This window comes from Castor canadensis, chromosome 7, assembly GCF_047511655.1.
Source record: "Castor canadensis chromosome 7, mCasCan1.hap1v2, whole genome shotgun sequence".
Lineage (NCBI taxonomy): Eukaryota > Metazoa > Chordata > Mammalia > Rodentia > Castoridae > Castor > Castor canadensis.
In genome coordinates, this window is record NC_133392.1 from 152,177,043 (window position 1) to 152,201,439 (window position 24,397).

Sequence of the window (24,397 nt, forward strand, 5' to 3'; positions counted from 1 at the left end):
CAACAGGGGAAAAAAATTCAGGATGCCAAAGGACTTCCAAATTAACCAATCTCATTCTGGATCTGCATTTGAACCCCTAGGCTAATGGAGCAGAGGGTCACAGGCAGGGTCTCCCTGCCCTCACCCTCTGTGCCTCTTGGCTTTTGACCCCAAAGGAGCTTCCAGAGTCCTAAAGGTTATACAGGTAATAGAGGCCCGCCCCCCCACCCATGGCTCCTCCCTGTGGCTGACAGGGGTGAGATGCCAAAAGGAAGCACAGACAAGCAGCTCAACAGAACACGTGGCCTCATGCAAAACTTCATGGTCAACAACAAAAGGGACAAAGAAGAAGTGGGGCAGGGCGGTGGGGGCTGGGCTGGGGAGGCTGGAAGAACAGGCTCCACCAGTGGCTCTGGGGACCAGAACTTGAGAATGGATGAATCATGAGACAAGAGTTGGCCTCTGTCTCCTTAGCACCCAGCCCAGCTCTGGCTCCAGTTTGTGCCCCAGGAGCAAGGGACGCTGGCTGGTTGAACAAAAGGCCAGGGACGGCTGGGGTGCCTGGGGCTGGGATGCAGCACCCCTGTACCCTGCCTTTTGCCACAGGGCAGTCTTGTGATCTCACAAGACGGAGAGATACTTGTGCCTTTCTCTACTAGATTCTGAGAACACATGCTCAGGCGGGGATTGGAGAAAAAAAAGTAAGATTTAACTAGGCTGTCCATTTGCTTTTCTATCCATTTCAGACAAAATGGGGTGTCTGAAAAAGATGCTGAAAATCTGTACCAGGATGCAAGGGAAAACCAGAAGCCTCTGAAACCAACCTGGTAGCAGAAAGGCAAAGGTTCTAAATGTGTGGCCTGTGGAACCCCTGTATCCAAACCTCCCAGGACACTTAAAAAAAAAAGATTCCTAGCTGGGGCAGCCTGGGAATCTGCATATTAGCAAGCATCCCAGATGACGGAGCACCACAAACCCCTATGAGTGGGGCAGAAGAGATCGAGGCGGAAGGTGAAGAGGGGACTCTCCCCGCACTGCCAAGTCACTCATGTGCCTTTTGTCAATGATCTCATCTCATCCTGGAAACTTCCTCAGGTTGTATACTGACATATGGCTTCTTCCCTGCCCCTGGATTCAGTTTCCTCCCCTTGCAGGAGCAGCAGGTGAACACTATCCCTGCTGAGGCATCCTGCTCAGGGATCTGAATTCTAGGTTCCCAAACAGCCAGAATGGAGCCTCCCAGCAGGGACTAGCTAGCTGCCTATTTGGATTCTGGCTTCCTGGAAGTCGGTGGGACAAAGATGCCAGAAAGGAAAGCCCCTAACTCCCAGCTTCTCCGCCTCTGCTCTGTACACTGGTGACCCTTGAGGGGAATGGTCAGCTGACAAGGAAACCAAACAAAGGGCAGTTCTGCAGAAGGCAGCTGAAGTCATGACTGCCTACATAACTCCTCAATCCTCAATGGTTTCATCTGCAAGATGGGGAGAGGGCCAGCTGTCTCGCAGAAATGGAGGGACAACAAGAATGCACAGAGCACAGGGCTCCTGGCTCCCAGCTGGTCCTCAGCAAATAGTTCTTTGTCACTAACAGGACCTGCCTGAACTAAAATACACATTCCCTGCCTGGGCTCACAGGGCTTCAAAGTAAGGAGCATGCCAGTGAGGCTGCGCAGTGAGGTGCATGAACAGAGCTCGCAGGAGACTGCAGCTGTTGTTTTTACTTCTCTGCAAGCCCCCAGGGAGAGTTTTCTGAAGCTTCTGTACAATTAAAAGGTACTGAACATGCTCAATGGCTGTGATAAAGTTACAGCCCGAATTCGCTGGGAGCCTGTGCCACCTCCTAATCCAGGCACCAACAAAAGACCAGGCACCTGCAGATCAGTCACCGGTGCCAGGTGGTGGCTGTTCTCTGATGTGTTTGGTCCCCCAAATTCAGCAAGGAGACTGCAAATTGCCACCATGAGCTCCCCTTCTTAGCCAGGGTGTCACCAGGCCAGGGCTGGGCTGGACTATCAGGTAGGACTCACCTACCTGTCAGACCCTTCTGCCTGGGAATTTCTTTCCAACCTGGGGCTGTTGAAGCACCTGGTAGGCTGTGGCCATTGGGCAAGGGCTGCCAGGAATGAACACAAGTGGTGTCCTCTAACTCGCTTCTCTTGAAGATGTCCAGGCAGCAGATGAGAGAAAGCCTGAAGTCCCCGCCTTTATGGATGCTGGCACATGGGGTGCAGAGGAGATGGCTGGGGGCGATTGGAGGGGATCCTGACTTTTCCCCTCCCTGACAGGCACTCATCTGGCACATGCAGCATTGAACGCCTTTACAGAGAGTAAATCCATTAACATTACTGTGCACACACACCCCTTCTCATCCAGGGTTGCCTCTCTGGAGTGTTTAGAGTGCTTAGTGACTCACAGCAAACACGGGGTTCCTGAGGCAACTGCTTCAGCCAGCTTAATGATGTGTTGGGGTGCTTATCTGCTGGATCTAACTCCTGTCTGTCCACACACAAATCCATGTGATGCGCCATTTCTGTCAACCTGCTGAGTCAAGGATGAAAGAGGCCGACCCCAGGGTGGTGGGTGATGTTTTCCTTGAGCCATGCACTTGAAGGCTCTTGAGATGATTAAAAGAAAAATAAATCCTTCTTGCTCCTGAATGTCAGCCACATGAACCAGTTAACACAATTGGAATATTACAGACAAGAGAAAGAGGGTTTGATGACGACTCAGAAGGCCAGATAAAGCAGCCAACAGTCCTGGACAGTCACCTGCTTGATCATATCCGAATATTTCAAACATCAACAGTCCACATATATGTACGATGTTTTCCACACATACACACTTCAAAGTTATTTAGGCTCTGAGCAAATGCAAAGCTCCCTCTTCCCTTGTGGTACAAGTAGCATCAGGGCTCAATGGTACCAAGGATGCTAATCACACAGGCTCCTAGCCAATCCCAACAATGCTCAGGTGAGTAACAAGATCCCTGTTTTACAGAAGAGCGAAGTGGAGCTTGGGATAAGTAGCTTGCTTGGGGCATGCAGCTAGTAAGGAGAGAACAGAGGAATTCCAACTAGTGTGTGTTTGTTTCCAAAACTGGTGCCAGCTGGGGTGCCACCTGTCCTGGCAGAAGGATAAAGTTCAGTCCAAAGCACTGAAACACCCAGAGTACAGGCTGGACCTCCCTAGGGAAGTCACTGTGAGCAGTGGTTTTCTCCTGATTGTCAGGAAAGCCAAGCCTCTGCACTCCACCCTGCTGCATGCAGACGCTCACAGTAAGCCCGCCTGGTGGTCCTAAGGGTTCCCAACTCCTCTCATTCCCATCCCACAGAAGTCCCTTCACAGAGGGCAACAGAAAGACCTCTTGCTGAAATCAATAACACCTGAAGATAAGAAATGCTGGCAAGGTTTAAAACCAGGAAGTCAAGGAGAGGACAAACTTTTTTTCTTTTTCAGACAAAAATTTAAAGAAAAAAAAAAAAGACTTAAACTTAATGTAGGATCTACTTCCTTATGACCAAAACAAGGTCTTTGGGCCCCACCCTGCTTCGAGGACTACAATCAGGGGTAAATTCCTGGCTGGCACCCACTGGCCAAGTAATTTGGCTGAGTCCCTCAACTCTTGTGAGGACCAGCTTCCTTCTCTGTGGATGGGACCAGCAGTCACATCTACCCCTTAGTGGCTGGGAGGGCTGTAGACAAGTCAGCACCTAGATTGTGCTGGGAGCCTCCTCTATGGGCTTCAGGCAAGGGGAGGGACAAAAAGTGGTAAGAACACAAAAGATAATAATATAGTAATGAATGCTACAAAAACAACTGAGATGGGGACACCCTAGTCTACAAAGATCCTGATGTCTCACTTTTTCAAAAATGACTTGGTTCTTTTAGCTCTTGCCTTAAGAGACTCAGCACCCATGAGCCTCTCATATGTCCTCCCCCACCAAATAGCACCCACTCCCATCATTCTCCCATCATTAACCCTCCCAGGTTAATTTTTCTGCAAAGTGCTTATCACCCCTCCACCTTTCTATCTAGTACACATTTGCCTATTGGAAGTCTCCTCCCACAGAATATGAGCTCCATAGAAATGGGGCTTCTACATCCCTGGCAGCTACACAGTGCTTGGCCCAGAGCAGATGCCCAAGAAATGCAACTGAATGAACGGTCCACGAGAGACAGAAATTGATTCGTGTTCCCAGTGAATGAACACCTAGCAAGCCCCTGGGTCATCCTGGGGTGAGGAGGTGCTCTGGAATGATCAGATCCAAAGGCAGAGTTATTCCCACAGCATCAACAAGGAAACTGGGTTGTGGTGTAGCTCAAGGTCAAAGAGAACTGGGGCAGAAGCAGTGCTGACTGTGCAAGCATTCATGTCCATATCACCTGCACTGGTCCCTGGTTCACTTGCCCAGGAGGCCAGAGATGTCACCATCCCAGGGCTTGTCACCTGCTGATCTCTGGACACGTCTCCTTAAGCAATGTCAAGATGTCCAGGCCTCCATCCATCCTGCAGTGAGGTGTCAGTTCCCAAACTCTCCTATCCCACAGGGTACCTCTCAGCTCCGTAAACTGACCATCACATGCAGCTTGTGAGAAAATGCTGAGATTCCAGGGTCAAGTCAACCCGCAGCCTGGGTGAAATGTCTATTCTAGTTTGCGGTTCTAAGCCAAAGCATTCCCACAGGAAAACCCCTCATCATAGTCATTTCTAAGCCAGCTGTTCTCAATGTCCAGCCATCATGGAACCTCTCCGAAATTCCACTTGTTTTTTAAGAACTAGAGACAGAGGCCAGGGAGGAGGGTAGCTCAGCACCTGCATGAAGCCCTGCTAGAGGTTTCATCTCCAGCACCACAAAAATAACCAAAAACTCACAGACAGAAGAGGGTGACAGTAAGTAGGCTAGAGAAAACTTGGAACGTTCTTGCTGGGCTACTGGTTCCACCACCATTTCTTGCTAGAAATGCCACTTGTAATTAGGAAAGGCCATCTCCACGCATCTCTCACCTACAGGGACATGCCATGCAGGATGGCAGAAAACAACTACCCCCAGACCTAAGAGGCAGGCAGCTAGACGGTGTCATTAGGATGTTGTTATGTTGAACATGAATGGGGCCTATCTAGACACAAAGTAAACCACTGTATCTCCACCCAGTCATCTTCCACAGGTTTACATAATAACAACTTCCACTGCCACAACGCTCAGGCCCTTATGTCATGTGACATAGTTCAGGAGATGGAGACAGGGCAGACAGCATCATAACTTAATGGGAAACACAGGTGGCCCAGCAGATGTGCAACACCAGAAGCCAAGGACTACTGTCCACTAAGCTTTATTTTACATGGCAAGCTTGGCAAGGTGCATCTTTTGAATGAGCACATCAATTAGTTGGTACTACGACTATTTCCATTGTACAGATGGATAAACTGAGTCTCAAAGAAATGAAGAAACTTGCCCAATCCCTCCCATCTGCTCACTTTTTTTGTGCTCTGTGCAACTGGGCAGACGGTGGGAAAAAGTAAACTGCCCGACACCCAGAGGTGGCACCCCATCCCTGGGGACCATCTCAGGTAGCTTGGCCATCATGCGCTCTTGCTACTGGCTCTTTCTCACCGGGAAGAACTAATTGTCAAGCAAAGAAGCTTGGGGGTTCCTAGGTGAGCTCCCCAGTGAGCATGCTGCTGGGGAGAGAGATTCTGTGCTAGGTTTTGGATTCCAACAGACAAAACCCTAAAGAACCAGCACAAGGCTTATACCTGTGAGAACTTGGCCAAGTCGCTCAACCTCTGGGCTTTTGTGTTCTCATCTGCCTGGACAGAACCCGCTTCACTCCTCGGGCTGAAATATGGTTTTTAGGGGACACCACTGAGAATTACCAGAACACAGTAACTGTACAATAAACTATGAATAATCATGTGTAGTTGTACCCGCTCCCATTTTTCCTAGAAAAAGTATTTAGAACTTCAAATTGATGATGACAGACCCTTCTCGGAAAAGCTCGTAGACTTCCAGTTAAATTGCTTCCTACTCAGAGGCAAGCTGATCCAGGGGTTCCTGCCCCCGCCCATGACCTAACCTGGGGGGCTGAGACCGGAACGGGATGGAATGGGCGCACCCACTGGAAACACTGTAACTCTAAGACGCTGTTCTCCACTTGGGGAGGATTGGCCAACCATATGCAATTAGATCACGGCAACCATGTCTCCAATCCTCCAATTTCTTTCTGCATTTTTGGGAGTTCAAGTGCATGAGAAATGCAGCAAGCTCTTGGCTCCTAGCAAATACCATCCATCACTTTTTTCCTCGGAGGGGTGATGTGAAGGGGCTGCTCTCCTCGGGACTTTAAGAGGATGCCAGATGGGTTAAAGGTGCGGTCGCAGGGGTCCGCCCCAACTTCGCGACGGGCGAGCCCCTTTCCCACTCTTGCGCAGGGTCCAGCTGGGAGCTGAGTCCTTAAGCGCCGCGCGATCGCACGACTCTGACGGGCGTGGCTTTGACCTCTCCCTGCAGTCCTCTCGGGGAGCTCGAGCAGGAGAGTCCGGGAGCCCCAACACCCGCGCCCCCATGCTGAAGAACTAACTCCGCGTCCGGCGCGTCTCCCCGGTGCTCGGGGCTCCGCGCGCGACCACAACTTTGCCACTAGCGGCTTCCCGATCCCGGCCCCGAGCGCCCCCGCGTGCCCAGCCCCGGCGGCTCCCCGGGCCTGTGGCCGCGCCGCCCTCCCGGCTGGAGCTCCACGCGCACCTACCCGGCTGGCTGCAGTCGCCATCCGCTCGAGTGGAAGGCGCCCCGGTGCGGGGCCGATCGCCGGGCCCCGCCGCGTCCACGCACTGCTCGCTGGCTGCGGGTCCCGGGGGGCGCGTGGGCCCGGCCCCCGCCCCGCAGGACGGCGCCGGCTCGCCCTGCGCCGCGAGCTGGCGGACGCGCTCCCAGGAGCCCGAGTCGGCAGCCCGCATGCCGCGCACCCGGGGGGGGGGGCGCTGCCCGCGGGGGGCACCGGGGGCTCCGACGGCGAGCGCCGGGCTCACAGCTCCGGGGGCCGCCGCCGCATCCGGGCGCAACCGCGCGCCGCCCCCGCTGCCCGCCCGGCCGCCCGCGCGCGCCGACCTAGGGCTCTCTGTCCCGCCCGGCGCTCGGCCGTCCGCGGCTGCCGCACGCGAGGAATCCGGCCGCGAGCCTTTCACGTGGGAACGACTCTCGTCCCGCAGCTCCTCCTCCCTCTCCTTCCGGGCTGGAGAGGGAAGGATGTGGCCCCGCCCCCGGCCGCTGCTGGCCCCGCCCCCGGCTCGGCCCCGCCCCGCCCCCGGCCCCTAAGAGGCGTCCAGACTAGCCCGAGTGCCTTCTGTGCGCCAGGCCCCAGGGCCACTGGGTGCATCCCCACATGGTCGGTCATTCGTAAGGAAACCGATGATCGGCCGGTGTCACAGGGGTCGAAAGTGGCCGGACTCGAGACCAGGTCTTTGAAAGCCCTAAGTGAGTGGGTCAGGGAAAGACTGCAGGACCCCTCCTGGCTCTCCAGTATGCAAACGTCTCCACTCTTCTGATACATTTGGAAAAGCCTTGGAAAGAGCCCCAAAAGCGGGAGTCCCCAGAGCTGGCCAGAAGAGGGCAGAAAGACTGGCAGCATCCCTGAGATATTTCCTTCTTTCTACCTTTCTCGGTGACCCCCATTTTTTAGGTGAACATGATACAGTGCACTCAGGACCAGTGGGAGATAAAACACTGAGGGGCTGTGATCTGGTGGGAAACCCTATGACCTCACCTCACTTCGGGATCCTGTTTCCCCCAAATATAAAATAGGAAATCAATAATCCCCCCTTCTCCCATCATCAGTGCTACTTGTGAACTCCATAACCAGGCAGGCACTTGCAGGTAAGGCAATGTCCAGGGAAGGCCAGAGTCAGGAGCCCAGCAGAGGGGGGACAGGGCTCCTGGCCAGCCAAGCCCCCTAAGAGATGCCACCCTGGAGGGTCTGCAAATCCTGATCCACAGCTGGAGTGGGTGTTCCAATGGTTGGCGAGAAGCCCATGTGGTGCGTTACAGCCTGGAGTCCCCTTTGATCTGGGGATTATGATGCTCTTTAGAAGAACTAATTATCTGCCCACAGTCCTAGGACACAGGTCTTGTTCCCCCATTGTAGACAGGAGGGAGTCAAGGCTATACAGCCGGGTGAGGAGTCCCCAGTCTCCCTGTCCAGTCAGCACGCACCCCAGGCCTGGCTCAGATTCCTATGGCTCCCTCTGAGCAGTGGGAATGTTGAGGTCCAGGCATATGGTTCTCCAAAAGTCGTGGGAACCAAATTACTTTCCCCCAACTCTGAAGCCTTTTACAGTCACTTTCTCCGCCGTGGGCGAGAAGCTCCACCTCTCTGCAACCACAGTGGCCTGGCCACCAACCACTGCGACCTTCCCAGCTTCCACTCCCACCCCCCAGCATCCTCCTCACCTTCCCACGGAAAATGGTCCATCTGCGGAGGTCCACAGGGCTGCCTGGGACCCCCTACCCCTGCCTATCTGGCAGTCCTGACCACCCATGGAGGGCATACAGGCATGGCAAGTGTGGCTGGTGTCACAGCTATGGAAGAAAACTGTCAACAGGTTGAGCCCACGTCACTCTGATGAAAGTAAAACAGACCTGCACAGAGTGACGGGAGGGAAAGGGATCCCCCGAGTCCTCAGCCTTTCCTTGGATAAAAGGCAGAATGAAACGAAAGCAAGACGGCCCAGAGCCTTCTGGGGTGGAGAGGCTGGGAATGTCCTTGTCAGACCCTAGATCACATGGTCCTGGAGTCAGCCTGAAATGCTTCTGGCAACCACCAAAGATATGAAGGAGTGAGGCAGACAGTGCAGAGACTGCTATGGAACTGCACAAGGACACGGGAGCTGTGTTCTTCTAATGTGGAAGAGTTTTCACTTCCACAAAGAAACACACTTTTCGTACATAGAATTCTCTACTAACCTTCTATTTTCCGGCTCTTGATAGAGACATACCCTTTCCCCTTGTCTTTTACAGCACAAAGCATGAGTATGTAACACCAAACACTTGGATTCAATACTGGGAAGCATTAGGGAGTGATGGGGTCTGTGGCAAATAAAAGGCTACCAGCCTTTGTAGAGGAGGCACTAGAAATGTGGACCATTGTTTCCAGATGCTTTTTTCTTGTATCTTTCTTTTTTGAGCTACATGGAAAATTTTTTTATGGGAGATCTAAATTTAGAATGTTGACAACTTTTTAAAACTTCGTAGGGCTAGGGGCATTTGACCAGCAAGCTCCAGGCCCTGAGTTCAAACCCCAGAACTGTCACAAAAAACAAAAACAAAAACAAAAACCACAAAACTTAAGAAGAAGGAGGAAGAGGAGGGGAAGGAGGAAACCATGTCTAAAAGTTTCTGTCTAGTCCACTGGCTACCACTGCTCACTCCACCACTACCTTCATTGGTCCTTTCTGCAATCTCGCAGAAGCACAAACTTGCCAGCTACATGACATTTCAGTCATCCAAGTGGCTTCGCAAGGCCACAGCCCTGGGGAATTTCCGCTGCTCTGCTTGCTCAGCAAAGTTGGGCTCAGGCTCTGTGTTGCGTGCGTGTGCATGTTTTGTGGGTAAGTGTGTGTGTGTGTGTGTGTGTGTGTGTGTGTGTGTGTGTTTCCCACTGTTGAGGATAAGGACATCAGAAGGAGGCTGGATCCACCTTCCCCAGCTTTGTAGGGGTCCCCAGACTGCCTGGGCTTTGCCCAGCAGCCACAGTCCCTCACTCTTACCCCTCTGCAGGCTTCTGGCAGGTAGGGTGGCACTTTGCCAGTTCCCACCTGCTTGAGAGGGGAGCTATTCCTTCCTTGGGGTCTGTCTCTGAGCACAAGGACACCTGGGCCTTGGGAGATGATTTTGCTCAGTTCTAAAGACCCAGCAGCCAAGAGCTGACAACCCATTTCCTGCTCTGAGTAGCCTGGACAGGTCCTACACAAAGGCTCCCTCCAGGGTGGGTCTCCGTGGTGATGCCACAGCAGTGCCAGCTGCTGGGGTTTGGGCTGTGAAATCACTGTGGGCCCTGAGCTCAAAAGGGCCTGAACTTGGTTTAATGCTTTGAAGTTATTTTTTGTTTGTTTGCTTACCTAGGAGCCTGAGCTTTGTGTTGTGTGGGGACTGAGAATTATGTATAGGTCCTGTACGCTGTAGACCTGGGAACTGCTGTTGGGGATGATGGGACCTGGGATTTGGTCCCTCTGTTCTTCCGCAGGGCAGCAGGAAGTGAGAGTTTGGAAATCAGGAAAGGTAGCCAGAATGGTCACCATCCAGTCCTTGTAGCAAGTCATTTTAAAGAGCAGAGGCCATAGCGGGAAGTAGGGGCAGGCAGTCTGAGGCTAGTTGGTGTCCCCCTGACCCTGACCTTAGGCTGACAGGATACCACCAGAGAAAACACAGAGACCCTGGGGACAAGGGTCAGTACAGCTCCATTCACAGTGCCCCCTGGCTCCTAAGAGAACTTGTTTTGGATTAAGCCTTATTTGGCTTAGGGAACCAAACCTAGAAACATCCTACTTAGGGACCCTATTACATTTGGTATCTGCTTGAAGCTGGATATTTAAGCCACTTGCCTGTGTTTTTATACTCGCAGAAGACGTTTTACTGTGGTCTTCCAGCCATCGTGTGACCAAGCAAACTCGATCTCCTGTAGCTAAGACCAGGCAGCAACCCTTGACCCCACGGAGCATGACAGGTTCTCTAATACCCGTGTGATCTCCTGGCAAGACTTCCCTGGAGTGTGGAGATGAACTGGCTTCAATGCTACCCCTCTTCCTACAACTGGTATATAAGCATGGATAGGTGGCTTTGCATCCTCACTGGCAACAGAAATTGAAGGGCTGGCTTAGTGGATGTGGGGGCCTTTCTAGCTCTGCCCATTGCACTTGAACTGGTCCTCTGGGTGGAGGTGTGGATGTGTGCGTGTATTATTAGTAGTGAAACAAAGTGCACTAGTTACCCATTGCTGTGTAACAAACTGCCCCAAACTTAGTGACATAAAACAAGGATCAAGGATCTTGCAGTTTCTGTGGATCGGCAATTGAGGTGCGGTGCATGAGTGCCTCTGGTTCAAGGTCTCTCTCAGGCTGCAGCAAGGTGCCTGCTGGGGCAGCCTCACATCAATCTGAGACTGAACTGAGGAGGACCTGCTCCCAAACCCTCTTGCATGGCAAGCTTTGGTTCTCCCAGGGGGCAGCTGACAGCCTCAGTTTCTCACTGGCTGTCTGATGTACTCGCAGAATGGCAGCTTGCTCCCCATGGAGGGAAGAGAAAGAGCGAGAGACAGGTGCCCAAGATGGAAACTCATCTTGGTGGTGACATCCCGTCACCTTTCCCCAATCCTTTCATTAGAAGGGTGTCACTAGGTCCTGCCACCCTTGAGCGAAGGAGGCTATATGAGGTGTAGACCCAGGAGGTGGGACTCATTGGGTCATCTTGGAGGCTGCCCACCCCAGGAGTCACAGTCTCTGGAAGCAGAGACATGGGACTTGGATCTTTGCCCTGACTTTCACTAGTGTATGATCTCAGGCAAGTGAAATCAGCCCTGGAGCCTCAGTTTCCCCAGCTATAAGGTGGCAATGACTATGGAAACTGCTAGTTGTTCGAGGCCAAGGTGAGGTGAAGCACACATTGATCTTTGCACTGGCATAAGGACAGAGGGACGTGTCTGGGGATGTTGGAGTGACAAGCACTCCTTTTATTTCCAAGGGGTTCTACAGTCCTCAGTGCCCTCTTAGGGATTCCACAGTGACTCTGAAGCCCTTTGGCAAGCTTTGTCCCCATTGGTGGGGACAGTGCCCATCTCCTCTCCCTTCCCCCTGCCACCCCCCACCATCCCAGCAGGACTCAGGGGCACAGGTGTGGCTGGGAGGATTAGACAGGATTTTCCACCAGACCCACTCAGACCCTGTCCTTGGGGGGAGAAGGGGGAGGATTTGACCCAAAGACCATCCTGCCATCTGTTCCACCAGGCTAGAGACTTTTGGGGCTTGTCAGGGGCTCACCAGGACCCTTTGACAGTCTTCTCAGGACCCCAAATGGCCTAGAGAGAGCCTGATCCCTTGTAGGAGTTTCCCAGGGGCCTGCCCCAGAGGCAGAAGCTTAGCTCAGTCCTGGGGCAGAGCAGGGCATAAAGGATTTTCCTAAAGCACAGCGGGCCTCCATGCCCTGCCTCTCGGATTGTCTTTGGCCTTGAGTTAAATTTTTTTTTTGAAGACAGGATCTCACTATGTAACCCAGGTTGACCTGGAACTTTTGATCCTCCTTCCTCTGCCTCCTGAGTGCTGAGATTACACGCATGAACCACCATGTCCAGCTCCAAGTTAGATTCTTTTTTTTTCCTTCTGAATTTCTAACATTTTATTTTTTTAATTTCTAAAAAAATATATCTTTTATTCATATGTGCCTACAACGTTTGGGTCATTTCTCCTCCCTTCCCCTCGCCCCCTCCCTTCCCCCCCACCCCCTCACTTCCAGGCAGAAACTGTTTTGCTCTTATCTCTAATTTTGTTGAAGAGAGAATATAAACAATAATAAGAAGGACTAAGGGTTTTAGCTAGTTGAGCTAAGGATAGCTATACAGGGAGATTCCTAGCATAACTTCTATGTACATATGTGTTACATTCTAAGTTGATTCTTCTTGAACTGACCTTTTCTCTAGTTCCTGGTCCCCTTCTCCTATTGGCCTCTGTTGCTTTAAAGTTTCTGCATTAGTTCCTTTGCATCAAGGACATCAAATGTTACCATGTTTTTTTGGGTGTCTTACCTATCCTCACACCTCCCTGTGTGCTCTCGCCTTATCATGTGACCAAAGTCCAGTCCCCTTGCTGTATTTGCCCTTGATCTTCTGAGCCTGGCTAACCTCACTTAGGATGATGTTCTCCAGTCCCATCCATTTACTTGCAAATGATAAGATTTCATTCTGCTTCATGGCTGAATAGAATTCCATTGTGTATAGATACCACATTTTCTTGATCCATTCGTCAGTAGTGGGGCATCTTGGCTGTTTCCATACCAAGTTAGATTGTTAACGCAACAAACCGATAAAGTCTTTATCCAGAGACTACATGTCACCCTTCTCCTCTAAGACCATTTTTGGGGAGTTCAGCTCAAGCAGAAAGGTTTCTACAGGAAGTTAAATTGTTGCATCTTGTTCACTATAAAAATAGTAACAGCAAAAATGCTACAACTTATAACAACACTGGCAAATATTTATGTAGCACTTACAATGTGTCCGGTTCTTTTCTAAGAATTTTACTTCTTCATTTACTCTTTCCCCAAATCACAAGAGGTAAGTGTACTGTTATCATCATCCCCATCTCAGCCTGTGAGTGGTGGACTCAAGCTCGTGACCTTTGTCTGCGGGGTCCACGATGCTACCCTGGCAACACTTACTAAGTGTTCACATCACCCCAGAGACCGTGCTTCCTGGCTTATTCAGCTCTCTGAGTCACCTGACCCCATGTTTCAGATTCTAAAACTGAGGTGGAGGGAGACGAAAAGACTTATGGAAGATGACATAGCCAGCAAATGCAGAATTGAGGGGTGTTCTCTGGGAACCTGCCTCCCTACAGGGGTTAAGGAGCAATGCTCCCACCTGGCCACGTGGAGCAATAGGCACCTCCTTTTTCTTAGGACCCCGGGAAGCAACTCAGCAGTGCTTGGGGCAGGATGAGCTCTCTGCTGCCCTTGGTGGTCACCAGCAGAACTTCACCCTCCACCTGCAGTCCTGCAGTCTGGAGCTTTGGCTCTGGAAAAGGGCACCAGGAATACACCAGCAGGGTGAGTCCCTGTCCTGGGGTTGTAGTTCAGTGGTACAGCTCTTGTCTATCATGCACAAGGCTCTGGGTTCGACCCCTCAGCATTGAAAAAAAAATGTTCAGACCCTGTGTCCACTTCCTGTGTGTGACTTAAGAGATGCAGAGAGCCACACAGACAACAGCTACTGATGACTAGGCACTTCCCCTCTGTGTGAAGGATTATCAATAACATCAGATAAAGCACTTCACACATAGTAGCTCATTTTAGTCCCCAGAACAGCTCTGTAAGTATATTATTATCCTTTTTTTCCTTTTTTGCTGTAGTGGGATTTGAACTCAGGCCCTTGTGCTTGCCAGGCAGGTGCTCTACCACTTCAGCCACACCCTAGCCTTTTACTATCTATCTTCTTTTTATCAATTGAGGAAACCAAGGTACAGAAAGGTTAAGGAACTTCTATGAGGACACACAGCTAAGCCAAGGCAACAGCCGAGATTCCAATGCAGGTAGCTCTGTCTCTAGAGCCTGTCCTGTTAACTGTTATCCCATTACTCCACAATTATTACTCAGACTTTGCAGGGGAAGATAATAAGTTATGGAGAGGTGAAACATCTATCCAGGATCACACAGCTGGTAAATTTAGACCTAGCACTTCAACCAAGTCTGTCTTCATTTATTTATTTAATGACTCAACACCTCCTCATCCAGCACCACCTGCATGCCCAGCACTGTCCTGGGCCCTGGAGATGAGTCACTGTGTAGTCTGGCTGGCATAGGTGCTCCTGGCAGAAGTCAGCCTTCTGCTACTGTAAGAAATAGACTTAGGAAGTAAAAAGGTTTCTCTGCTCACAGTTTTGGAAGTCCCAGTCCATGACTGGGTGGATGTATTATTGCTTTTAGGCCTCTGGTGTGTGTGTGTGGGGGGGGGTACAGCACATCATGGTGGGAGCCTGCTGGAGCAAAACTGCTCACCCAGGGGCAGAAGGTGAAACAGAGAAAGAGGAAGAGGAGGGATGGGGCCTCCCAATGACTGGAAGGCCAATTGCTAGGCATTGCCTCTTTTTTGGGGGTGGGGGGAGCACTGGAGTTTGAACTCAGGGCCTCACGCTTGCTAGGCAGGTGCTCTTACCACTTGAGCCACTCCACCAGTCCTTCTTTTTTTGTGAAGGAGTTTTTTTCAAGATAGGGTCTCTCGAACTATTTGCTTGGGCTGGCTTCGAATTGCAATCCTCTTGATCTCTGCTTCCTAAGTAGCTAGGATTATAGGCGTGAGCCACTAGTGCCTGGCTTCAGAATGACTTCTTCACTTGCTTGTTCCTTTCATCCTCTCAGCCTGTACTTGACATCTTTCCCCAGTCCACTCTGTCCTCAACACTGTGGTGAACCTGGTATATAAGCATAGGAAGCTGACAGTCCAACTGGATGTTAGGACGAGAAATACCTCCTGCATAAGTAGGACTTGGATCACAACTCTGGGGACCATAGATGCCTTATTGCCAGGCCTGCGCTGAGCCTCCGCCATCTGCTTCCCCTAGGAAACAAAACACTCTCCAAGACCAGGCCTGTGAACTGCTTCCTGTTTCTTGTCAGGTGAGCCATGAGGCCCAGAGATGCTGGTCTGGCCTGTCCTTTAAAGCTTAAAGTACCTGTCTTTCCTAGAGACAGCTCCCCTGGTGGTCATAAGTAAGTTGCAGCAATATGGTAAGAGCCCTGTGCATTTCTGCCTGGGCCTTTCATGGGAAAATCTCCTACTTCCTGCAAATAGTAATTAGGGATCCCAACACCAGGGTGGGGTTTCATTGCTCAGAGGCAAAGCTGGCTTTTTTCCTTTAGGTGGGTGAAAAAAATGGATGTCCAGAGAGGCTCAGGCCTTAGTCCAGGGGCAGACAGCAGCAAATCCAGGGCCCAGGAGGGATTACTGCTCTGGGAAACCTTAGAGGAGTAGTTCTCAAAGTGTGATCCCAGGACCAGCTGCTTGAGCGACACTGCTGCCAGGACCTCCGGAATTAGGAACCCAGGAGGTGGGGCCTATAGCCTTCCAGGTGGCCTTGACTCTGATAAAGCCATGGGCTACTGCCCTGCCCAGAGGAAGGGCTGCAGGGCCTTTGTGCCCTTCTGAGTGGGTGGAAAAAGGCAGTAGAGCACGACAAGGTCACATTTCAGTGGCTGTGGTGTCATAGTTACATAACATGTCTTCCTGCACCCAGAGTCCAAGCTCAGGGGCCCTCCCTTGTCAGAGGCCACCTGCCTGGGCTCCAGGAGGCCTGTCCGCACATGCCAGCGGCTGCTCTCTCCATAATTATGGGCTTTGCCCGCCTGCCCACCGCCCACCAGCACTCAGACATGACAGCCCCAGTGACTGACTGCTTCTCCAACCCTAAAGGCAGGGCATCATCTCTGCACAAGCTTGGGGTGGGGGGAGCGGGGTGGGGGCATGAAGGCCCCTCAGCAAGGTCAGAATGGGCCTGACTTTGTCCCCAGTGGCCCTCTTCAAGAGATGGGCCCAGGGAACAGGGAAGAGCATCCTGCACTGTGAAATAGAGAAAAAACTGTCAGCCTGGCCACTGGGTGCTCAGGGCAGAGTCAGAAATGGCCCTGGATCCCAGTGGGACTAATTAGAATTTGTTCTAAATTCTTCTTTTCCCAGAATTGTCCTTTAACTATGTTTGGAACTGGGTTCAGGAGGCAGATTTGTTGAACAGATCCATAGAAGAGTTGGCTTCTCTCCATGAAGGTTCCCAATTCAAACAAACAAATGTGGTGTTTTCCTAAATGGAAAAGAGGCCACACTCCTTTTGGCTTTAAAGACGTGACCTTTGGAAGTGGACTGTCTCTCTTAGCCCAGGGGCCGAGAGGGGACATATACATCATTCCAGGATGAAAGATGACTCTGGGGCTCCCTGGAGATGGAAGGCAGGGGCCCAGTCTTAAGGGTGCTGTCTGTCTACAGTGACAGGTACAAACACCACCATTGCCCTGTGTGCCCTGGAGAGCCCCGCCCACGGCATCAGCCCCTTCCCATCTTACCAAAGCGAGCATCTTTGTTCTAACAAGAATTGAGAGCTAATTTACCGTGAGCATCTGTGTGGCAGGCCTCCAACTGCACCATCTCCCGTGATCCCTCAGCTGCCCAGGGAGAAGGAGCCACTGCACTAAGATTCAGTTTAGTCCCATGGACACTGAGGGTGAGAGGAAAGAGAAGACTGTACACTGGTGGCACTTACAGTCAGTCCAGGCCTGTGAGTGTGTGTTCCTAGTACAGCTCTGTACTAAGAACCGTCTGAAACACGAGTTGCCAACATTTTAAAATTAGGATACTTACACTACAAATTCTGATTTTTAGCTTTTTCCTCTTTATTTTCAAACTCAGGATGGCTGGTCATCTTGAACCCCTTCCCCCGCCCATTCCATCCCACACAGTAGCAGTGTGTTCCCCACCCCCACCCCATCAGTCACCATTGCTCCCTACTGCCTTTACCCCTGACTAGGCCACTTAGGTACATGGCCCACCTTGCTGCTCCAAGCACAGTTAGTTGAAAAGCAAAATCAGTGCTTGTTCATGGTCCATCTGCCCACCTGTCTGTTCATCTATTACAACTCACTAGGGTCCATTCCTGGGCGATCCCCATGCAGCAGGCTAGAAGGAGCCACCGGACTGGGAGTTGGGAGACATGAGTTTTGTTCTGTTGGTAGGATGACCTTGGGCAGACTGTTTTCCCTCCTTGATCCTCAGTTTCCCCACCAATGCTATTAGGGGGTTGGGTAAAATCATCTCCCAAACCCTCTTGACCCTTCGGCCTCACCATTGGGCAACTGCAGAGCCGTCAGGGAATTGTCTCAGGGACTCCAGGTAGACCAGGTGCAGGGAGACCCACCTGAGTCATCCTGTGGCCCTCCTCATCAGGAGACTGTCTCACTAACCCAGAGTGTCACCATCAGTACTAGCAGGAGCCAAGGGGCTGGACCTTGCCAGTGACGAGGTTGGCTGCCACCATGGAGCACCTAATTACCTAACTGTACAGAGAGAGGTCTGTCAGGGACAGCCCAGACTCCACTCTGAAATGCAGGATGCTTGAGTGGAGATATGGAGCCAGCTTGTCCCTGCCCAGGTCAGTGTGGGAACAAGGATGCCTGCTGGCACTGGCAAATGGGTTGGGGCTCTGTGCTACCAAGGGGAAGTGCTCATTTAAGTCCCAAGGACATAGACAGCATGCACTTAACCTCCATTTTCTTTCTGTGCACTCGTTTGAGAAAACTGAAGCCCAGAGAGGGGAAGTGATTATTCGAGGTCACACAGCAAGTTAAGGCCAGAGCTGGGAAGAAGCTTCAGCTCAGGCTTCTCGACCTCCTCTGTCACCTCCCATGTTCTGTCTTTCTCTGGGGAATTCACATCTCTCTGGCTTCTTAGCATTGGATCGTAGAAGGGGCTGGGAGTGCCACTCCACCTTGAGCCACTCCACCAGTCCTTTTTTTTGTGTGTGTTAGGTATTTTTGAGATACGATCTCACGAACTATTTACCTGGGCTGGCTTCGAACTGCAATTCTCCTGATCTCTGCCTCCTGAGTAGCTAGGATTACAGGCATGAACCATCACCTGGTGAGCCACCAGCACCCAGCAAATGGGACTTGTTCATGGTGCCCAGGACACAGCCCCTGGGACGTGTGGGCTCCAGGGGGTGTGAGCTGCCCCTGCTTCCAGGATGGGAACTGAGCCTGTAGGAAAGGTTGCAAAACTGGCAGCTGACAGCCACAATTGGCTCATAGACATGTTTTGTTTTTCCCACAATATATTTTTTTGACAATTTAATTAGTTCCCAACATTTGAGAATCAGGAGTTTTTATAGAAAATACAGGATTTCTGGCTTCTCTTGAGAAAGATCTGAAGGTCTGACAGACGCTGGACTGCGGTTTCTGCCTGGCAGGACCTGGATCTGCGAGCCCCTCTCGCTCACAAGTCCAGGCATCTCCCTTGCTGATGTGACCTCCTGACATAAGTTTGGGAACATTGATCCCTGTTTTAATGCCTCTCTGTTCTAAAACCACAGTCTCTCTCATCCTGACCATCCTGGGGAAACTCCACTTATAAACAGTTCTCAACCAGGGGACCCCTGGGGACATTTGGTAATGGAGACATCTTTTAAGCCTCACAACCAGGGGGAGGAGTGTTACTAGGATCTAGGAGGAGGAGCCAAGGTTGCTGCTAAACAGCACGTGCACCAGTCTCCACCACAAAGACTCAAGGCATCCAACGTAGGCAGTGCTGAGGCCAAGAACCCCTGGCTTGAACCAGGAGCCACCAAGAGCCTGGGAACAGGATCCTGAGAGGGAGGGGTGAGAAGGCAGAAGGGCACCAGTGCCAGGGAAGGCCTGCACATGGGCCTGGTTGGTCCTGCACATGGAATCCTTTTCTGTAATTGTGAAGGACCAGGAGCCTCCACTCAAAGGTGTTCCTGGGAAAACCGATACCAGGGCAACTGTTCATGATGAAAGGTCAGTGATGAATGTGTCAGGGAAACGAGCAACCAATCAGGAGAGCCAAGGTCACAGACATCCCACAGTGATCCTGTGAACCCGGAGCTAATTGACTGGAATTTGGCCATGGCCAGGCAATCATGCATCACATATCTATTAAGTGCCGACTGCATACAGAGCATTGTGTTAGGCAAAGTGATGATGGGGTAAACATGGCCCTGGTCCTCTATGTGCTCAGAGGTGACCAGCTAAGGAAGGGGACACCTACCAGGGCATCACTACAGTCTCCAGGGCAGAAGTGCTCACTGGCCTTGGCTTTGGAAGGTGTCATCAAAACTGGCATAGGTTGGGGGGTGGGTGGACAGTCTGAGCAGAGCAAACAGTGGACTCTGAGGGCAGAAATACACTCTGATGTGTGATGGAGAGGAACCTTCATCCACTGGGTGGGAGGGACGTTGGTGGGAAGCTATGGCAGGAGGGGGTGGTGGGTGCAGTGTAGCGTCTCCAGGATGAGCTAAGTGAGAGAGAGAGAGGCAGAGCCCATGGGATGCTCACACTGGGTTGGAGTTTAATTCTCCAGATGTCAGAGCTTCACTTTCCTCATGGGCTCAGGTGGAACCCAAATATCCCTTATCCAAAATGCTTGGCATCAGAAATGTTTTGGGTTGTGGATTTTGGAATATTTGCTTTTACAGAACAAGGTATCTTAGGGATATGATCCAAGTCAAAACACATGGTTTACTTACCATGTACACCTAGCCTGAAGGCAATTTAATACTATATTTTTAGTGTACCTACATTTTGACTGCAACCTGTCATGTTAGGTCCTGTGGGAAACTTTCCACCTGTGACATTGGGTGGCACAAAGTTTCAGATTTGGAGCTTTTGGATTTTGGATTTTCAGATCCAAAAGTCTGTCTGTGTGACATATTTAATCGTCACAGAACTCCATGAAAGCACATGCTCCACTGTTATGCCCATTTTATAGAAGAGAGAACTTGGACATAGGGACAGATAAATGAACTTGAAGTGAGAAGGACAGGAACCTGGCAGTTGGCTCAGTCTATATGCCCTTGACGTGTCTACCCTCCACCTCTCTAGAACCAGGTCCTGTCCTTAAGAATAAACAGAATAGCCCAGCACAATTCTAGTATAAAGTCAGAGCTCAGAAGTCATGACAACTCATGAAGTCCCTGCCCAGGTGGACCTGACGGAGACCAACTCATGATGCTAATTTCCACGGTGGGTGCATGGCTCTGGGAAGAGATGGGCCGGAGGGGTGGGGGTGAGGGTGGGGGGCTCCAGTCTTTGTACCCAAAACACTGCTACAAACTCAGCCCTCTTGGGGCATCTGGGCCTCATCTCACAAATCTCCCATCCTTCACAACCATCTCCTGGGGAAGTGTAGATTCTGCTGCCTGCTGTCTGGGATGGGATCTGTGCTCGCTCCTTCCTTCCTTCCTTCCTTCCTTCCTTCCTTCCTTCCTTCCCTCCCTCCCTTCTCCCTCCCTTCCTTCCTTCCTTCTTTCTGCTTGAACTCAGGGCCTTCACCTTGAGCCACTCCACTAGCCCTATTTTTGTGATGGGTATTTTCAAGATAGGGTTTCATGAACTATGTGTCAGGGTCTCATGAACTATTTGCCAGGGTTGGCTTCGTACTGTGAACCTCCTGATCTCTGCCTCCTGAGTAGCTAGGATTACAGGCATGGGCCACCAGTGCCCAGCTCTGTGCTCTTATTTCTAAGGAGCTTTGAATAGCTGCTGCTACTGCTGGTGGTCCAGGGCCTCCAGGCTTTTGAGTGACTGTCATTCTCTGAGCAGTAGTAGCTGGGGGTCATTCTTCCTCTGTGGGCAGGACAACCCCCAGAGCAGAGGTGACCCTGCCCTCAGGGGCCCAGGGGAGCTCTGGTCCATAAGAATTGTTCAGTCAGAGGGTTGCCACCACACTGAACATTACAACTGGACCCAATATTCTCTGCTTCAGAGATACCCCATCTTCGTAAGACCATATGTAGTGCCCCCATAACGAGGACAGCCTGGGTAGTTTCTTTACCATCCACCCTTGGTGATGAGCATTTAGGCTAATAGGAGGTCCCTACCAAGATGGCGAAAACAATGATTTTTAATCTGAAAGCTTTTTTGCAGGTTTCAACTGGTCATTTGTGCTTTTCTGAAACATTCAGCATGCATATTAGTGACATTGGAAGAAAGATAAACATGCTGCCACAGTTTGGATTATGTCCTCCAAGGTCCATGTGTTAAAGGCTTGGTCCCCAGGGTGGAGCTATTAGGAAACGGTGGAACCTTCAGGAGGTGGGGCTTGGGGTCACTGGGTGGGAGGGGGAGGGGAGAGAATATGCCCTGAAGAAGACCGTGGGACCCTAGTCTCTTCCTTCTCCTCCTTCTCCTTCTTTGTAGTACCAGGGTTTGAACTCAGTACCTTGTGCTTACAAGGAAGGCGTTCTAAAATTAAGCCATGCCCCCAGCCCTTTTTGCTTTGCTAATTTTTGAGATAGGGTCTTGCTTTATGTCCAGGCTGGCCTGGACTGTGACCCTGCTATTTTTGCGTCCCACATAACCAGAATGACAGATGCATGCACATCACAGTGAGCTTTATTGGTTGACATGTGGTTTCAAGAATTTTTTGCCTGGACTGGCCTAGAATTGCTATCCTCCCTATCTCAGTCTCCTGAATAGCTAGGATTACAGACTTGACCCACCATGCCAAACCTTTTTTGTTTTTGTTTTTGCAATACTGAGGTCCTGAGTTCAACTCAGGACCTATACCTTGAGCCACTTTACCAGCCCTTTTTTTAAATTTTTTTAATTTTTATTATTCATATGTGCATACAAGGCTTGGTTCATTTCTTCCCCCTGCCCCCACCCCCTCCCTTATCACCCACTCCGCCCCCTCCCTCTTCCCCCTACCCCCTCAATACCCAGCAGAAACTATTTTGCCCTTATTTCTAATTTTGTTGTAGAGAGAGTATAAGCAATAATAGGAAGGAACAGGGTTTTTGCTGGTTGAGATAAGGATAGCTATACAGGGAGTTGACTCACATTGATTTCCTGTGCGTGTGTGTTACCTTCTAGGTTAATTCTTTTTGATTTCACCTTTTCTCTAGTTCCTGGTCCCCTTCTCCTATTGGCCTCAGTTGCTTTTAAGGTATCTGCTTTAGTTTCTCTGTGTTGAGGGCAACAAATGCTAGCTAATTTTTTAGGTGTCTTACCTATCCTCACCCCTCCCTTGTGTGCTCTCGCTTTTATCATGTGCTAAAAGTCCAATCCCCTTGTTGTGTTTGCCCTTGATCTAATGTCCACATATGAGGGAGAACATACGATTTTTGGTCTTTTGGGCCAGGCTAACCTCACTCAGAATGATGTTCTCCAATTCCATCCATTTACCAGTGAATGATAACATTTCGTTCTTCTTCATGGCTGCATAAAATTCCATTGTGTATAGATACCACATTTTCTTAATCCATTCGTCAGTGGTGGGGCATGTTGTACCAGCCCTTTTTTTGTGAAGGGTTTTTTGAGATAGGGTCTCGAGAACTATTTGCTCGGGATGGCTTCAAACTACGATCCTCCTGATCTCTGCCTCCTGAGTAGCTGGGATTACAGGCGTGAGCCACCGGTGTCTGGCCCTTTTTTGGTTTGGTTTTGTTTCACAGTTCATGAGGTGAGTGGTTTGCTGTACTGTGTCCTCTTGCCATGATATTCTGTCAAAACCATGACCCACTTGATCTTGGATTGGAACCTCTCAAGCTATGAGCCAAAATAAAACTTCTCTCGTTATAAGTTAATTGCCTGAAGTATTATGTTATGGTAATGTAAGGCTAACACACATGCCAGTTTGTGGGATAAAAACTAAAATGATTGGACTATACAGTGACTATTCACCATGAGGCTACTTCTCCCAGGCTCCCAGACATGTGATGACTGGAACCCTCCCTACCCAGCATGCTCCCTTCCCACCACCACCAACCAAGTCAAGGAATAAAAACAAGTTTTAAACATCCACCTAAGCAACTTAAGTGGCCTTAGGAAGGCCGCCCTGTATAGGGACGAGAGAGAGAGAATGGGACTGAAATACTTCTAGAGCATCAACTTTTAAATCAAATCGTCTACCTTTCCCATCCAAGTTCCACTGGGCAGTTGACAGAAGCTGACTCTATGTTTGCATTATCTCCATGGAGATAGTTGCATAAAATGCTTGGCTTATTCTTATTGGTTGGTTAGTGGACCCTGGAGGATGCAGGCCTGGGCTGCTTTTCTCCAAGACAGGCCATTGCCACTTGGTTCCATTTGCAGGTGTTTTTGAACCTAAAGCAAATTTCCTGCCCTACAAAGAATAGTGCTTTGGGGCCAGTGGCACATGAAGGAAGATGTCCTTATCCCAGATGAATGGAAAATAAGGAAATGGCTCCATGGGGGAGACCTGAGCCATGGCTGCTCCAGCCAGGAACCCCACACATCGGCCGGTTATTGCTGCTGCTTGGAGCATGTGCAGAAGTCTGAAATATGTCAAGAGGTGACCTTTGTGTCCTGCAAGCCCACACCCATGTGGCACTGGGTAGCAAAGCTGTACCCACAGCTAGAACTGCAACAAGCATTTATTAAGCACCTATCATGTACAAGGTTTTTATATGTGGTTATCTCCTCTGACCTACAACCCAGCTAGATGAAGTGAGGCAAATCTTAAGTCCATTTCATAGACAGGGAAAACTGACATACACGGGGCGGTGCGGGGGTAGTCATTTCTACAACTTAGGAAGTGGTTGAACTGAGGTTGAAGCCAGGATCTGCTAACTCCAGGCTGGGCCTCTACCAATTTGTGATGCTGATTAACGAAGTAATCCAATTAACCAGCAAGTTGACTAGTCAGCCTCCCATGAGCACACACATTCACGGGCGGCCTATGGGTGCTAGGCACTAGGAGCAAATGGAGATCACGAGAGAATTCTCTGTGGCTTAGCCGGTTGCTTAGCCTGACAGGGAACATTAACTTATCTGTAAAATGGAACAATATGGTGCCTCCCTCGTTGGGAGTGCACAGGAAGCACTTAGAACAATGTCTAACAGAGCTTTCGTTCAGTAACTGTTACCTAGTAATGCTGGAGTAATGAGATTGTGATTTTTTTTGGTTTATTTTTTATTTTTGTTTTT

General features: G+C 50.6%; 1 protein-coding gene across 6 annotated transcripts in view; it reads right to left on the reverse strand.

Moving 5' to 3' along the window:
- Nucleotides 1-24,397, reverse strand: part of Kazn (kazrin, periplakin interacting protein) — a 1,020,937-nt gene that overhangs the window by 134,386 nt on the left and 862,154 nt on the right. The window contains exon 1 of one of the 6 annotated variants that reach the window (XM_074081294.1): nt 7,085-7,197. The exons of 3 other annotated variants lie outside the window; for them this stretch is intronic. Coding sequence is in view for 1 of the 3 variants with exons in the window: in XM_074081296.1 (XP_073937397.1) it covers nt 6,726-6,933 (208 nt within the window). In the remaining 2 variants the exon portion in view is untranslated. Of the gene's footprint in view, nt 1-6,725; nt 6,934-7,084; nt 7,198-24,397 lie in introns of those variants that run through there. 2 more of the 6 variants (XM_074081293.1, XM_074081296.1) reach the window with 2 other exon arrangements.